Source organism: Bombyx mori, chromosome 3, assembly GCF_030269925.1.
Source record: "Bombyx mori chromosome 3, ASM3026992v2".
NCBI lineage: Eukaryota > Metazoa > Arthropoda > Insecta > Lepidoptera > Bombycidae > Bombyx > Bombyx mori.
In genome coordinates this window covers 15,166,943-15,184,792 of record NC_085109.1, presented here as the reverse complement: position 1 = coordinate 15,184,792, position 17,850 = coordinate 15,166,943, and the positions used below count along the sequence as shown (strand labels likewise).

General features: G+C 42.0%; 1 protein-coding gene across 4 annotated transcripts in view; it reads left to right on the top strand.

Annotated features, from left to right (window-relative positions):
- LOC101738302 (uncharacterized) overlaps nt 1-17,850 on the top strand; it is a 47,643-nt gene that overhangs the window by 25,496 nt on the left and 4,297 nt on the right. For all 4 annotated transcript variants that reach the window (XM_021348314.3, XM_062677067.1, XM_062677068.1 and 1 more), the window contains 6 exons: nt 13,543-13,745; nt 14,469-14,653; nt 14,866-15,044; nt 15,207-15,847; nt 16,028-17,561; nt 17,638-17,749. In XM_021348314.3, the coding sequence (XP_021203989.2) occupies nt 13,543-13,745; nt 14,469-14,653; nt 14,866-15,044; nt 15,207-15,847; nt 16,028-17,561; nt 17,638-17,749 (2,854 nt within the window). The remainder of the gene's footprint in view (nt 1-13,542; nt 13,746-14,468; nt 14,654-14,865; nt 15,045-15,206; nt 15,848-16,027; nt 17,562-17,637; nt 17,750-17,850) is intronic.

Here is a 17,850-nt window from a genome sequence, read left to right as displayed (position 1 = left end):
CGAGTAACGCCTTAGTCCTCGCTGACCCCGGGAACTGTTAACTTTATGTATGTAGTTAGTCAGTTAAATTCGGTAAGGTTGAGGTGCGGGTGTCTACAATTCTGTTTGTGATAATTATTTACGGTGAGAAATCACGAAATAAAAACAGCGAACAATATTTAGTAGAACAATGCTCAATAATTGGAGTGAGTTCCATCAAAAGGTTTCTTTGATCAGACGTTGACAAGACACAATTAAATAAGAGAATTCCGTGACTGTTTCCTTTGTCGTTGTCGAACCGGTCGCTGGCTCGTGGCGGTCTCTTATAATCAATTTAGTGTTGCGATCGACTCGTGATCCGGCGGCGCCTGTAGGTGGAGTCTCAGGTTCGCGACGCGGCAAATACTACGATTGTTTCATTTTATATAATGAACATAACGAATGCGAAGAGCGTCTAGCGTGCTGCCGCCACGCCTGTGACAGTTCCGGTGAGTCTGTCATTAAGATTCAATAAGGTTGACCTTCCGCTAGACTTGCACGACGAATCTAGACCTGTCGTTCAGTCTCTCTTTCGATTTAGTCAGTCTGTGAGGCGTCGGGCGTCGAGGGGACGTCGAACACTCCAAGGTAACGTTTTTCTGAATTTTAACCCAACAACCATTTTTATTATCTTTATTATTTAATTCTAGAAAAGTTTGTACATTTTATAAATGTTTAGTTCAAGTATAAATATGGAAGCCGTTATAAATACAAACAGCATCTCTTTGATCGACCCCTGCACCCCTGCACCCCTGAGGCCATGTCTTCTCGCAGATCAGCGCCGCGTCGTTTGCTAACCCTCCGGAACAAATGTATTCAAGTTTCAATTTTTTGTGTGTCCTTGTCTTTTAAGTAACCGGAGCCAAAAAGTATTCAGCAATTATTATAGAAACGTAGAGCACGAAGCTTAAAGTTGTTTGAAATCAAATCTCACGCGCGGTACTACTTCTTGATAATGTCATACAGATTTTCGTGAGATTGATATCGATGTACCACTTCTGAAACCTTAAAAAAACCTTGAATTAGTAGCTGCGACCTGGAGTTTACTGTGAAACGACGTCATCTTATTTGTAGTATCTTACATCAATCCGAATAAATATATTAATATACTCCTTGTATGTTGATGGTGTATTTTATCTTACCTCTCCTCTCATAAATATAAAAATTAACGTTCTAAGCTGATTACTACAATTCGGTGGTGTCGATTGATAAACTTCTAACTGGGGTCAAACGACCGCGATCCAGAAGGCGCAGTCTCGCCGTGCCCAACACGCAGACCGACCACTTGATAAAGATCGTCGAAGTCTGGTGAGTGCGGACAGCTCAAGACCAATGATTGTACGAACCTTATGTATGTGGATGTACTGTTACGGGGTGGGTCCAGGAGCTCTTTTTAAAAAAGGACACGGTGACTGGCACGGAGTTTATTTTATTAAAGAAGTAGTACAAATGATGTGTGTTTCCGCTACTCAAGCCAAATCTGTTCTGCCGCGCTTAAGCAATATATCGTCTTTATATAGAGACAATGCATTCAAGAATGCCTTAGTCGGCATTATTATTATATTACGTTATTACTGAGGGGCATATGTAACATCCCCCTCCTTAAGATTCATCGTCACCGATGAATGGTTACGGACGTTGACGTTGAGATAGACTAGAGCGGTAAGTATAGAATTTGGCTTTTGTTTTGGATAACAAAATAGGAAAACTAAAACATACGATACAGGATAAAACAAGTAAGTACTTAAAATGAAATAGTAACTATATCTTAAAGAAATAAACATTAAGTACAATATCAAAAACACTTAAGTAATTATTAAGTAAAATACGAAAACAGGATATAGTAAGTAAATCTATAATTATTAAAAGTTTTAATTAAAATTACTAATTAAACTTATACAATTTATTTAAAAGAATATAATGTGTTATAACGTTACTTGACGACGACATTATTAGACGAATTTGACAACATAAGATTTCTCCTAAAAGGCCTAGGATATGAATAGTCTTTTTCACTATTTATTTGCACAGTTTGTGTAACATTATTATGATCGTTTTTACGATCTTTGTTGCATTCATTAAAGATTTGTATACAACAATGAGAATTATGTTTACTTGAACAAAACCATCTACGAAATCTAAATATAAGGTACAAGAAAAATAGAACAGTAAGAGAATAACTTATAGACATATAATGAACAGCATATTTTTGAAAGTGCGAAGGACTTTCAAAATGATTTAATTCTTTTTCTAGAGTATCTAGATGAATACTGGCGTGTAACAATGAGTCTAAATTATTAAGGTTCTTTAATTTTAACAAGGGAAGTCTAGCTAAAGTTTTATTTAGTTTTGTACGTTCGCAACAATCATCTTCCAAAATGTTGAAGTTAGCTACTTGAGTTGTTACATTAGAAATAAATGTTTCACTAGACGAAAATTGTAAAGTTTTGAAGAAAGCTTTACAGTCTTTAAACAGGGACATTATTCCTGTTCCTAACAAAACATAATCATAGTTGAGACTATTACTAGAACAAGTTACATGTAATTTACCAGGCTCAGATTGAACAAATATCCATCTATTTTTATTAAGTTTAAAGAAGGAATCTACGTGACCCCTTAAGAGTTTTACTGAACATGAACTTGGAACTTTATTGACAACTTCGGTTAAGATAACTGTCTCACACGTTGGGTTCGCAAGCGTCGAATACACATTACCCAATTCACAAATATAACACTTTTCACTCACGAATTTGCACTTGTCTAAGTCTTCTAACAGTGAGTGAAGCATACGATCTGTTGTTAATGCCATGTATGGCTTGCTTGGTGCTATAAGTGCATAAGTGTCTGGTTTTGTTAAGTCATAAGGAACTGGCATAGGAACAATATGGTAAAGGTTATAGACTTGAGGTAACACGAGGGGTATCTTAATTATAGTGATAATACGATTATTATGATAGTAGCATACTAGTTTAGAAATATCGATAACTTCGTGAATGTTCTGTAAAGATATTGACATAGGAAGTTCGCAATGCTTAGGCAGGTCATTTATATGTTTCTCCAACTCGACATATAATTGATATGGACCGAGTACAGTCGGGTGCAAAATATTCATTTTACTAAATAAAATAGCGTTGTTTATGTCTTCGATATGGAAAGACAATGCAATGATTATACTTTCTAAGGACTGGAATAAAGAATTATAGCAATGCTACATTTTACCTACAACGCTGCACTGTGACGCGCTCACTCACACAACGATAACCATGAGTAATCTACGCATCGCCACCCCACTACGGCGTCAACGATCGCTATTTAAGAGGCCGCAGCACGCCAGTTATGACATTCGATAGCTAGACGGCAACGAGTGCGATAGCCCCGCAGTCCACTCGTCTGCCCAAGTTTGATCCGAGCGGTAGCCCCGCAGCCCTCAGAAAAAGCATCAGCTAGGAGGTTAAGGAACGCGGTAGCCCCGCAGCCCGTTCCAAGAACCACCCTTAGGAATTGTACGTTTACTGTAATATCTACGTATCCGTGTGTTTTGTATAATTTGTTACATGAACGAATAAAGTTCCTGTTTACTCAGACATCAGTTATTTTAATTCTTCTGGCAACATCATATTGGCGCCCAACGTGGGGCAATTTGTGGCCGTCAACACTTCCAGCTATACGATTTGCAATGAATACAGCTCGTTGTCGATCTACATGCTTTTCACCAGCCTACTTAACGTTTGGAAGAGAATTACGGACACCGTACGAATTGACTCATGACCTTAGTTCGATAGTAGCATCTGAAAATTTTCTGGCAGAAATCACACCTAAGCTAAAACAACTAGCCCAGGATTTGAAGCTAGCAAGAGAAAATGCAGAGATCAACATGGATGAAGCTCGGCATAAATCAAATAATAAGAGAAGACCAGACCCAGGACATAAAGTTGGAGATCTAGTCTTAATAGAATCCCATCCTATTAGTAATGTTAACAAGCAATTTTCTGCCAAATTTGCACCAAAGCGAGATGGTCCTTATGTGATAATGAAGAAACACGGTACTTCTACCTATGATGTTGCACACCCAGATTCACCAGATATATCAATTGGGAAATACCACTCCTCTGCAATAACAACATTTGAGAAGAGAAACGATAACATAGTCCAGCCGACTTATCCAATACGTCGTCGAGGACGACCACGTAAAACCTAAGGTGCTGATACTCTGTCGAGACGACTTTAGAGTACCAGAGGGGGAGGATATAGCAATGCTACATTTTACCTACAACGCTGCACTGTGACGCGCTCACTCACACAACGATAACCATGAGTAATCTACGCATCGCCACCCCACTACGGCGTCAACGATCGCTATTTAAGAGGCCGCAGCACGCCAGTTATGACATTCGATAGCTAGACGGCAACGAGTGCGATAGCCCCGCAGTCCACTCGTCTGCCCAAGTTTGATCTGAGCGGTAGCCCCGCAGCCCTCAGAAAAAGCATCAGCTAGGAGGTTAAGGAACGCGGTAGCCCCGCAGCCCGTTCCAAGAACCACCCTTAGGAATTGTACGTTTACTGTAATATCTACGTATCCGTGTGTTTTGTATAATTTGTTACATGAACGAATAAAGTTCCTGTTTACTCAGACATCAGTTATTTTAATTCATCTGGCAACATCATAGAATTAAATTTTGTTTTTATTTGTAATTTATCGTTAGAATTTATAATATATTCGAATGCCGAATTTATGATTTCTAGATTTTTATTTAGACGTTTCTCATTTTCACTGAATTTTAACATTGAATTATTAAATGTGGAAATTGTAGATTTTATCACATGTATATTATCACGCATAAGATGCGCTAAAGCTTTTTCGTCTGACTGTACTTGGTCGATAGCATCAGAGAACTTGACACCGTCGTTGCAATCTAGAGTGCCAAAGAATTTTGGAGAGATATATACGACAAAGAGAAGATCTTCCACCGAGCGGATGATATTGCTCGGTAGACCGACGGTCCGAATGTTGTTGTTCGGAACTTGTATATATGCAAGCTTATCTTGAAAATGTCGTAAGCCAGATTCAGGCATCTGTCAATTATCTTGCGTTGTATGATGGCTACCCGCCACAGAATGTTTTAAGAACAGAGCCACCAAAGTCGAGTAGCCCACGTTTTGATCTATTTTGTCGACTACTAGTAAGATAGGATACAGATGCAAACTTTTTGATGTTATTATCGTGTTGACTTTGTAATGACGAAATGGCGTTCATGCAATCGAACTGTATTTTGGAGGACTCGAAGTCCTTACAGAAAGAGTTTACTTTTTCGAATAATTGATCTACTTTATCAAGGTGAGACTGTATGTTATTAGTATTTAAATAAGTTACAACATTCCAGTTATCATTAGTAAATTTGACGTCAGATAGTCTATCGTAGTATAGACCGGGACTATCTGTTATCTGGGTTATGATTTGATGACTTGTACATAGCACTAAGATGGGCCTGAAAGGGAACAAAAATAGTAATAAGTAAGCATTCGTTTATTACTACCACTAAATCAAATATTGTAAAATAGTAAACATATAAAATAGTAAAAGTTTCAAATAGTTATTCAGTGTAAGATTATTATTATAATTATAATGTATTTTTTTCTTTTTGAGTAAAAGAATTAAGTATGTTCAAAAATAAAGGGATTATTTAACGAGTTAGCCTTAATAAGATTATAGTGCGTCGTCATTTGCTAATTTTATTTCATCATAATGGTGACGCACGTGTTTACGATTCATTAATAAGGTGACCGTGTGGTTGCCGTTTATTTTTATGATTTTGTATGGACCTTTCCATACAGGAGATAAGGCTTTGTTTTGCTTATGATGACAACGGACGTAGACCATGTCACCAATATTATAGGTAATCGGTTTCGAGTGAGAGTCGTAGTATTTTTTTGATCTTTCTTTTGACGACTCTATATTTTGTAAAGCTTTTTGACGGCTGTAATATAACCGGTGATTAAGTGCTCTTATATAATCGCTGTATGTATTAAGGTCGAGAGAGTCTATACTTTTAGGGATGTAGGGTTTAAACCCGAATAACAGTTCTAATGGTGAAAAGCCTGTGGTAGAGTGGATATTGGAATTGTACGCTAGCATTGCTGTTCTAAGATATAAGTCCCATGTATGTTGGTTTTCAACTATATACGACCTAAGATATTCTTTCAGAGTCGAATGACTTCTTTCTAGGGCGCCACAAGTCTGCGGGTGATATGGAGAAGCAAAAATGTGTTTTATTCCGAATAAACGCTCTAACTGCTTCATTACTTCGGAAGAGAAGTTAGCACCTTGATCTGTAATAATGATCTTAGGGATACCGATATGGGAGATATACTTTACTAATGAACGAGCTGTTTCTTCGGCGGAGCATGTGACCATGGGATATGCTTGAGAATATTTAGTGAGATCGTCTTGTAACGTAAGAATGAATTTGAATTTGTTATGGTGTGTTTCGGGTAATGGCCCCACTAAATCTAGGAATAACTTTTCATTAGCTCTAGTGGCGGTAGACGTGATTATCATTGGGGAGCGATTAACTTGGCGCAGCGGTTTGTTTATTTGGCACGATTTGCAATTTTTGACATAGTTTTCTATGTCCTGTCGCATATTTTTCCACCAATATAGTTCTTTTATTCGTCCTAACATACGAGCGACTCCGTGGTGACCTGCAGTCGTGGAATCATGGTGATCTCTTAATATTTTTTTGATTTCGGAAGGCGTAGGATATAGGATATTGTTATGGTAAATATTTACTTTGATTTGAGTGTCATGAAATAGAAACGCAACGATATTGTAAATTTTCGTAAATGACAATTTCGTGTAAGGGTCTGAGAAATCTGATATAGCACATTCTTTTTCCTCGCTATACCATGTAGTTATCATGTCACGGTAACAACGTAGAACATTAAAAATATCTTTATACGTAAACTCATCGTAAAAATGAACACGGACAAACAAATGTGTAAATAAATGACTGGCGTTATCGGTAGAATAAAATGAGTACAATTCTCTCTCCACTTCACGTATGTCAGGCGTACTTGTGGACATTTCTATGATTTCTGAACAATATGGTACAGACTCATCAAGGTCAATTGAGGTAGGGTAGGCTATCAGCTTACATTTAGCTTTAAGTAGAGAGTCGTTAAATTCCTGAATATTTGTGTTAAACGGATCTTTCGTCTGTCGGGACATTTTTAGATATTGTTCATAGGTTTCAGGAGTCGGCGGTGACGGTTGCGAGGGCAGTGATGGAGAAGGGACTTTTGTAGGAGGTTGAGTAGGGTGGCTAGGCATTTCTTGTCCAAGAGGGGTTTCCGAAGGGACGGAACCTGGGGCGTTGAAGTCTATGGGGGGTGGTAACGGAGACAAGTCATCGAACGTAAGGGGTTCATCTACTCAAGACTGTTCATCAAGGTATGGGGGTGGTTGTAAAACGGTTGGTTCATCGAGAGTATGAACGAGGTTGCGAGATAAGGAATCTGCGTTACAATGTACAGTTATAGACCAATGATAAAGGTGTACGACCTTATTGTTAACTATTTCTACAATATTAACAATGCACTGTGTGTATCAGGAGTCAAGAAAGCGTCTGCACTAGACTAGACTGCGTAGTACTAACTGATGTGTTACGACCCTGTTGTCACATAAAATAATGTTAATATAATACAGTAATTGCGATAAGATACAAAAAATGGCGAGCTTAACTCAACAATTGAGTTATCTACCAGCTAACCGTTCTCAAAGAAGGAAAGCTTTACATGAGTGGGTAGATGAGTACAATCTAATTAATTTAATTATTTATACTATAGACATTAACAATAAAAATAATAAAAATAAACACTAATACATAATATATCAAACTATATACATACACAATTACACACATAAAAATATATTTCTTTTTCATCAAAAATGTAATCAAGAGAAATAAAAAAGTAAACAATGATGGTTATCAAACGAGAGTGGGAACAGGCAGCGATCCTGTGTAAACACGAGCGCGGTTGTGTTTGAGACCTCCTCTCATTCCTGAGCGCCTGGTACAGAGAGGCGGCCCGTAGCGTACGGGCGAGTTTTTTTATTAAATTAAATATTCGGAAAAATAAATTACTTATTCTGATTACCTAGTGCGCTTGCAATTTCTTTTGTTAAATTATTTTACTATGTGATTTTATATCTAATTCGTTTTAATGTAGTCAGCGAAGCAATACTTTCCAAAAAACGTTACTGGTTGCGCTATGCGGTTGGTAGACCAAAATTGTAACGGTTATCTATTACAAAATGAGTGTGGACTGTATTTGCGTAGTTTAACTATGACACTTTCTCGGGCCGTGGCGGGAAGAAACAAAGGAACACAACCCGAGGGAAATTGTGAAAGAAAACGCCGTACCTGGAGACGATGGATCGTCCGAATCACGGCTGCTAAAAGTGCTTGAAGCCAGATGGTGTATCTTCTATCTTGCACGACACTGTGATACACTGACACTGATGTTGTATAAGAATAAAGTCTTAGGCCATCTCAATAATTAAATCACAAAATAACTGATTTCTGTAATGCGGAGCGCGCGCGAGGTAACCGCCATATTTTTCTTCCTTTTTCTTTCTGTGTGCCCGCGACGCTCGTACTAGCCAATCCCCGGATAAGATCGTTCTAAGCAGTGATATCGAGGCGCTGCTCGGTATGGGGAGCTCTGTTATTCTGGCGGGCGACCTAAATTGTAAACACATCAGGTGGAACTCACACACCACAACCCCGAATGGCAGGCGGCTTGACGCGTTAGTCGATGATCTCGCCTTCGATATCGTCGCTCCGCTAACCCCGACTCACTACCCGCTAAATATCGCACATCGCCCGGATATACTCGACATAGCGTTATTAAAAAACGTAACTCTGCGCTTACACTCGATCGAAGTAGTTTCAGAGTTAGATTCAGACCACCGTCCCGTCGTTATGAAGCTCGGTCGCGCTCCCGATTCCGTTCCCGTCACGAGGACTGTGGTGGATTGGCACAAGCTGGGCATCAGCCTGGCTGAATCTGATCCACCATCGTTCCCGTTTAACCCGGACTCTATCCCGTCTCCTCAGGATACCGCTGAAGCCATAGACATCTTAACGTCATACATCACCTCGACATTAGATAGGTCATCGAAACAAGTTGTAGCGGAGGACTTCCTTCACCGCTTCAAATTGTCCGACGATATTAAGGAACTCCTTAGAGCTAAGAACGCCTCGATACGCGCCTACGACAGGTATCCTACCGCGGAAAATCGTATTCGAATGCGTGCCCTACAACGCGACGTAAAGTCTCGCATCGCCGAAGTCCGAGATGCCAGATGGTCTGATTTCTTAGAAGGACTCGCGCCCTCCCAAAGGTCTTACTACCGCTTAGCTCGTACTCTCAAATCGGATACGGTAGTAACTATGCCCCCCCTCGTAGGCCCCTCAGGCCGACTCGCGGCGTTCGATGATGACGAAAAAGCAGAGCTGCTGGCCGATACATTGCAAACCCAGTGCACGCCCAGCACTCAATCCGTGGACCCTGTTCATGTAGAATTAGTAGACAGTGAGGTAGAACGCAGAGCCTCCTTGCCACCATCGGATGCGTTACCACCCATCACCCCGATAGAAGTTAAAGACTTGATCAAAGACCTACGTCCTCGCAAGGCTCCCGGTTCCGACGGTATATCTAACCGCGTTATTAAACTTCTACCCGTCCAACTCATCGTGATGTTGGCATCTATTTTCAATGCCGCTATGGCGAACTGTATCTTTCCTGCGGTGTGGAAAGAAGCGGACGTTATCGGCATACATAAACCCGGTAAACCAAAAAATCATCCGACGAGCTACCGCCCGATTAGCCTCCTCATGTCTCTAGGCAAACTATATGAGCGTCTGCTCTACAAACGCCTCAGAGACTTTGTCTCATCCAAGGGCATTCTCATCGATGAACAATTCGGATTCCGTACAAATCACTCATGCGTTCAACAGGTGCACCACCTCACGGAGCACATTCTTGTGGGGCTTAATCGACCAAAACCGTTATACACGGGAGCTCTCTTCTTCGACATCGCAAAAGCGTTCGACAAAGTCTGGCACAATGGTTTGATTTTCAAACTATTCAACATGGGCGTGCCGGATAGTCTCGTGCTCATCATACGGGACTTTTTGTCGAACCGCTCTTTTCGATATCGAGTCGAGGGAACCCGCTCCTCCCCACGACCTCTCACAGCTGGAGTCCCACAAGGCTCTGTCCTCTCACCCCTCCTATTTAGCTTATTCGTCAACGATATTCCCCGGTCGCCGCCGACCCATTTAGCTTTATTCGCCGACGACACGACTGTTTACTATTCTAGTAGAAATAAGTCCCTAATCGCGAAGAAGCTTCAGAGCGCAGCCCTAGCCCTAGGACAGTGGTTCCGAAAATGGCGCATAGACATCAACCCAGCGAAAAGTACTGCGGTGCTATTTCAGAGGGGAAGCTCCACACGGATTTCCTCCCGGATTAGGAGGAGGAATCTCACACCCCCGATTACTCTCTTTAGACAACCCATACCCTGGGCCAGGAAGGTCAAGTACCTGGGCGTTACCCTGGATGCATCGATGACATTCCGCCCGCATATAAAATCAGTCCGTGACCGTGCCGCGTTTATTCTCGGTAGACTCTACCCCACGATCTGTAAGCGGAGTAAAATGTCCCTTCGGAACAAGGTGACACTTTACAAAACTTGCATAAGGCCCGTCATGACTTACGCGAGTGTGGTGTTCGCTCACGCGGCCCGCACACACATAGACACCCTCCAATCCCTACAATCCCGCTTTTGCAGGTTAGCTGTCGGGGCTCCGTGATTCGTGAGGAACGTTGACCTACACGACGACCTGGGCCTCGAATCAATTCGGAAATACATGAAGTCAGCGTCGGAACGATACTTCGATAAGGCTATGCGTCATGATAATCGCCTTATCGTTGCCGCCGCTGACTACTCCCCGAATCCTGATCATGCAGGAGCCAGTCACCGTCGACGCCCTAGACACGTCCTTACGGATCCATCAGATCCAATAACCTTTGCATTAGATGCCTTCAGCTCTAATACTAGAGGCAGGCTTAGGGACCCCGGTAACCGTACTCGTCGAACTCGACAAAGAGGTCGACGTGCAACCTAACCCATGCATCAGCCCGCTGAGTTTCTCGCCGGATCTTCTCAGCGGGTCGCGATTCCGATCCGGTAGTAGATTCATTCGCGAAACAATTGCTCTTGAGTTGTTAGGTCTCCTTCGGAGGCGCTCGGGCAGTTGTTAGCAAATCCCGCCCCTCTTGTCTGAGTCTTTGCTCGCCCACCTGTCCTGGTGAAACTGGAAAGGCCTTCGGGCCACCAGTAAACTTTCAATCATAAAAAAAAAAAAAAAAAAAAAAAAATTACCAATCCAGGGCGCGGGGATGGGTGAGGAAGGGGAAGGGAAAAGTGTCATAGCTGCCATATTATTATAAAAACATCTATCTACAAATCTGTAATGACGCTGGCGCAACCAGTTACTTTTCATATCATTAACTGGTTTTGTAGTTGTAAAAGGAAATAATTATAAATAATTTATTAATAAAATTAAAACTTCAGAAAAAAAGTTCTAGTTACCTACACTTAAATTTTCAAACTCAAGTTACAAGCGGGTATTAAATCTAAATACAAAATTGAGCGCCTTACCTGTTGTAATCAAATGCGTTCGATATTTGCCCGGGAAAGGGAAATTATCGTGTATAGATTGGAATCCAACTTCCTATTTATGTCGTTCATACAAAATAATACCCACACAAACATTTTATAAGCTTTGGACCGATGTAGTGCCCAGGCCGACGATAGTCGAGCTCCGTACCGAGCTGCACTAGGACACAACGCGGACTAGGCGTGGATATTGTGGACTACTTTAGTGCCTAATATCCTTTAGTAGACAGAAACTACGTCGGCTTCGTTTCCACATTTCTCCCTCTAACTTCTCTGCAGTGGATATGCCTTGGATGAAGATTGAATTCTAAATAATAATGTCAGTGTTTATTAGTTCCAATTAAAGGTGTGTTCAACGAACCTGGAACGAGACTTCAGATCAATTCTTGAAAATATGCTATTTTTGCTTGTGGACATTTGAATATTTAAACGCGCCAAAAACGAGAAATAACAAATATCTTCTTGAGTACATCTTAATATAAGTTTGCTGCAGGTGGCTCTCTTCGTAGGCTCCCTAATTTTCTCCCAACTGCTACTAAGGTGGTTATCGCACAGACTCTGCTCTTGCCTATTCGTGACCATGTCGATGGTTGCTCCCCCGCCGACCCCGCCACCCCTCACTCTCTTCCTATACCTGAAAGAATTCTTGCATTCGTCCCGCACATGCTCTCGTAGATCATCTAACCACCTTATACTGAGTTTGCCTACTCATGAAAGTAATGAGAAAGTGAGTTATATATGGCAGATCTATCACTGTTAAAGCTGCTGGATTCAGCTCCATCAGCTCGCTGTTTCTATTAAGCAAGCAGAATCTGTGGGTGCGTTCAAAAATAAAGCCAAAAATTATTATTTGTCATTTTTGTCATTCTGTTAGATCAGTCGTCTATTCCATTTACATAAAAAATCAACTGTAGTATGTGTGCGACTGTGACTTCCCAGCTTCTGTTTGTCTTGTATAAAAAGTTCCATACGAACTAAGGTTGTAATAATATTATGGAGTAAATTCTATTTCATTTATTTCCACATATAATATATTTTATTGTATACATACTGTATTGAAGTCGTCGTGGCCTAACGGATAAGACGTCCGGCGCATTCGTGTTGAGCGATGCACCGGTGTTCGAATCCCGCAGGCGGGTACCAATTTTTCTAATGAAATACGTACTCGACAAATGTTCACGATTGATTTCCACGGTGAAGGAATAACATCGTGTTATAAAAATCAAACCCGCAAAATTATAATTTGCGTAATTACTGGTGGTAGGACCTCTTGTGAGTCCGCGCGGGTGGGTACCACCACCCTGCCTATTTCTGCCGTGAAGCAGTAATGCGTTTCGGTTTGAAGGGTGAGGCAGCCGTTGTAACTATACTTGAGACCTTAGAACTTCTATCTCAAGGTGGGTGGCGCATTTACGTTGTGGATGTCTATGGGCTCCAGTAACCACTTAACACCAGGTGGGCTGTGAGCTCGTCCACCCATCTAAGCAATAAAAAAAATAAAAAAAATACATAAGTATATATGCTCACATAATTACCCATTTATATACATATAATATATATGTACAAGTAACTATACTTAAATTACGCCAATCTATCCTATATTATCTAAAATCACCTTATCCAAGGGTTACTTAAGTAATATGTTTATTTTTACTCATTTATTTTTTCTATAAAATGTCATTATTTTAGCGTAACTTAGTGCAGTAAAGCGTTTTCGTATTGTACTACCGTTCCGAAGCACAATGATAGTTTGAGATAGTTGATCTGTTGTCTGTCAGACTGCGTCCACGTGCAGCTGTACCGCGACTCCCGGGCGCGCTGGGGCGGCGCGGGCTGCAAGGCGTCCCTGTCGCTGCAGCACTACCTCGGCTGCGAGAGCGGCTTCACTCTGGACAAGCACTCCAACACCCTGGCGCTCGTCTGCCGGGACCTCGTCGCGCTACTCGCCTTCGAGACCAGAGAGCGTCTCATACAGTGGCAGGTACGGTATAACTTTCATATTATTATGTATGTTGTAGTTTGGTTTCGCTACCAAACCTCCGCGACCTCCTCTACGACAAACATCCTGGTAGTACAGTAGGTCTTATGTTTAGAAGCCGTTGCGCCTTAGAGGATTATAAGCCCGGCGCGCTCACATCCAGCGATGCGGCGACGTGCACGCTTATGTCCCGCATCCCACCAGGTACCAATGCTCTTTCGGAAATACGTACGTAAAGCACGTGTTTACGAACAAGTTCCACGGTGTAGACATTGTCGTGTAGCCCGTAACAAAGGCATGTTTACGTAATACTGGTCCATAAGACGTACTGAGAACTCTCATTTCATTGGCACCACCATGCCGCTGTATACACGTTTAAGATTGAGGTGAATCCACCTAATGTTGTATGGTGGTTGGTTGTACGCTAATAAAATTCCCTCGCCGGCCATAAAGTGATGCCTTAATACAGCACCTACAGATAAGAACACATTGATGTGTTGTTCTAGTGACAATTAAATTATGCAAATATCACCCGAATAAATACTTCATTCATTAGTGTCGATAGTATCATTGCAAGTACGGTACTGTTCATAAACACCAACGCTATGTGAGCTCTAGTGCCCAGCTCCAGATAGGCGACTAGAGTTTGCACAGTTCCGAATTGTATAATATCTAAAAGAATTCACGTATAAACGTTTATATGATCTCCCCCCATTACTGGTTTAGGTGAAAGTGAGTGCGCATTTGGGTGAGCCTCGTCACTACCTGCTGCTGGTGGGCTCTGCGGTTAGTGGCAGCAACAAGAGACTACCGGCGGGCCCTGCGAGGCTCCACCTTCACGAACGAAGGTTTGCCCTCACCGCTGGTGTACCTCCTCGGCTGTTGGGAGTGTGGGAGCTGGCACATCTGAGGTAATTCATAAAGGGTGATTTTTATGTCTCATTCAAATTTAGAAATAAAGCCGATGTACAAGTAATTAAATAAGTAAACGAAAATGAGATAAATAAACGAGACACTTGTCAAATAACATCTAGCACAAGCAGCTTAGGAACTATAAGAGAACAGCTGAATATCCAAACATGCATTCTGTGTTTGTGACTTTGATTTATATGTTTCTATCTAGACGCTACGGTGTGGTGGAAGGTCGGTTCTGCTTTGAAGGTGGTTCGCACTGCGGCAAGGGTGAAGGTCTGCATGTCCTCATCACCGACCAGGCCGTGGAGATATCACACGACTTCGACCTCGCTTCGCAAGGACGATTGTCTCCAAGGAGGAGACCTATTGGATCTAAGCGAAATGAAGGTTGACCATTAAATCATTTAATTTTGGCCTTACTGCTTTTGATTGTTTCACTATAAATAAAGATCATCTAAACAAGTTCACAAAGTATTTTGCTGATCACATTTTTTCGCATTATTTTACATATTACGAGTATTAAATTAAAATATGGAAATCACTCTAAAGCAGGTACGGAAAGCCCGAAATCACACAAAGCGTATCGTCCCGACACAAGACTCTCTGAACTGAACACCATCGACCACTCCCTGCCTCCCATGGACCTTCGGCTTTACGAAGATCCATTCGTAGGAGAGGAAGCTGGTGCGATATCTCCTTACTGGCCTTCTACCGAGAGGACACACTACCAGGACATGGGTCACGGAGATACGGTTTCAGTCAACGAAACTACAGAAGGGACAGACACAGCACCGTGGAGCGGGCAAGGAAATGTAACTCTAGAGAGGTGCATGAGCTGTATGTCCAAGCTGGGAGCCCTATCTCGATCTTCGACGGCCGCTTTGACTCCAGGTGCTAAGCACTTTAATCCAGCATGGACTATGGAAGCGTTACAAGAAACTCCGCCAAGAGATGCAACTAATTATGACCCTTTACACTCACGCAATAAGACCGAAAATGTATGTCACTGCCCCGACAGACCGCCAGAGAGACCACCAAAGAGCAATAAATTAGATTTGAAATTAAATAAGAAGCCGCCAATGCCAGTTCCTGTACAGACGTGTAACTGTGCGCATGTACTTCCTGTAGAAAATTCAAGTAAAATTGGTCCCTATGAAAACTATGACGTTCCGAAGCTTCCTTCAGCAGACGTAAGTACACTACTTGAACTTTTTAATATCCGATACTGTATTATCAAAGTTTATGTTTTATAACGTCATCGTACTTCATAAAATATTTTTGATGTCCGAAATATAAGTGAATAATGAGGAATCTATACAAATTATACCTAGCTTACTCAGACTTACATTTAAAGAAATTCATTTTATTAGGTGGAGGAAGACTACTACGACACACCAAAAAGGCTCAAAGAAAGTCTCAACAATGAACTTTTTAAAATCACAAAGAACTCGACTTCAAACGCCGTTATATTAAAAAAACCCTGCGGCTGTTTGCTCAAATTCGGCAAAAGACGGAGGGAGCCCACTGTCATAGACACCGAGGAAACCATTCAGCCGGGTAGCCAGTGTCCTTGCCAGCGAGTCACCGACTGGGCCAACAATTGGATTAAATTCCCCTACTGTAAAAAGACTACTGTTTCTAGTGATAACTTAGCGCTTAACAAGGAAAACTGTGTGCCAACGTACAGTGATAGAAGTGCTCTCTATGCTACCATTGATTTATCGCGGAAAACTAGACGGAAACTTAGCCCAGACAACTGTCGAGAACTACCCGCTGAAGACCGATTTAAACAATGTTTGAGTCCTGAAGCCGTAGAAGTCGACAACGGGCCTTTAGCTAATTACGAAAACCTTAACTTTGCATTGTCGCTTGAGTACTACGAAAATGCTAAAGATCTTCTTAAAAAAGCTGGCATCACGCAGACCGAGCTAAATGCTATCTCGGCGAATTTACGTCCACTGTCGTTGTCGAATACAGACAGAAACAGTATTTGTGCGAAGTGTGGCCATCCACAAGTAAAACAACAAAAAGATTCAAACATTGAAACGTTAGACAGTGGTTTAAGTGACGATTATTTGATCATGGAGCCGAAATCTCTAGAGTGTTCGTTAGATCGGAACAGATCGTTACCACCCGGCTATACACCGATGTCACCTATAAGCAGTTTTGCTTTCCAGTCTCTGAAACATCCAGCAAAGAGTCCAATCAACAGACTGCTGGAGGAAAAATCTGCAAGTAATCCCACTCTGTGCGGTCCTGAAGAAACTCGAGGATGTAATTCTGGTTCTGATAAAAACTCTGGAATTCTTCGTGGTAACGGTGAACATAATGAAAGAATAGAATATAGGAAAAGATCAAGCTCAGCAGATTCTTCTAGATTTTTAGAAGACGTCAAAGAATTCGATGGAAGTGTCGAAAGTCACGGATCCACGTCGTCCATTGAGACCCTACGAAACATAGTCCTGGATAACGACAGGACGTCCGTGCCTTGTGATTGTCTGGTGGCGGATAACAAACATTCAGACGCAGATAGTTCAGAGGCATCAAAAGATCCAGGTCGAGGTATACTGCCCGCTAAACGATCGTCTTCTGTTTCTGGTAAAGTGGGAGGGAACAGAGATTCATCGAGTTCGAACGACTCCGGTGTGTCGAGTTGTTCGCTCAGGCGGGGCGCGGAGCTGGGGGAGTTCGAGCTGCCCCTGACCAGGGTGGCGACGCGGCGGAAGTACGGCCAGTACCGCAGCGAGACGCACGCCACCGGCGCCGCGCGCGCCACCGCGCCGCGCCGCTCGCGCTCCACCGACCCGCCCACAGACTTACCCACTTTACACAAGATTCGTGTCCCGGCGAAGTCCTCTTCTGCAGAAGCGGAGGTCCCTGTACTCTCCGTGAAATCACTTCGAGGTAAAATTACTGTCCAGAGCTTTAGCAACATGTTTGTAATTTTCAAAATGCTTCACGTGTTTATTTTTTTCGACAGGTGTAATGGACACGCACAGCACATCCAGCGGCACGTCCGACATGTCCGACTACATAGAGACACTCTCTATTTGTTCCTCTCACTCCTCCACTGATACTCCTATCACCATGAGGTAAGCCCTGAACTACTACTACTTGAACATTAATAATGAGCTTTCCGCATTGATGCAAAGCTACGTTTTTTGTATGACGTTTTTATTTTATTTATTGCTTA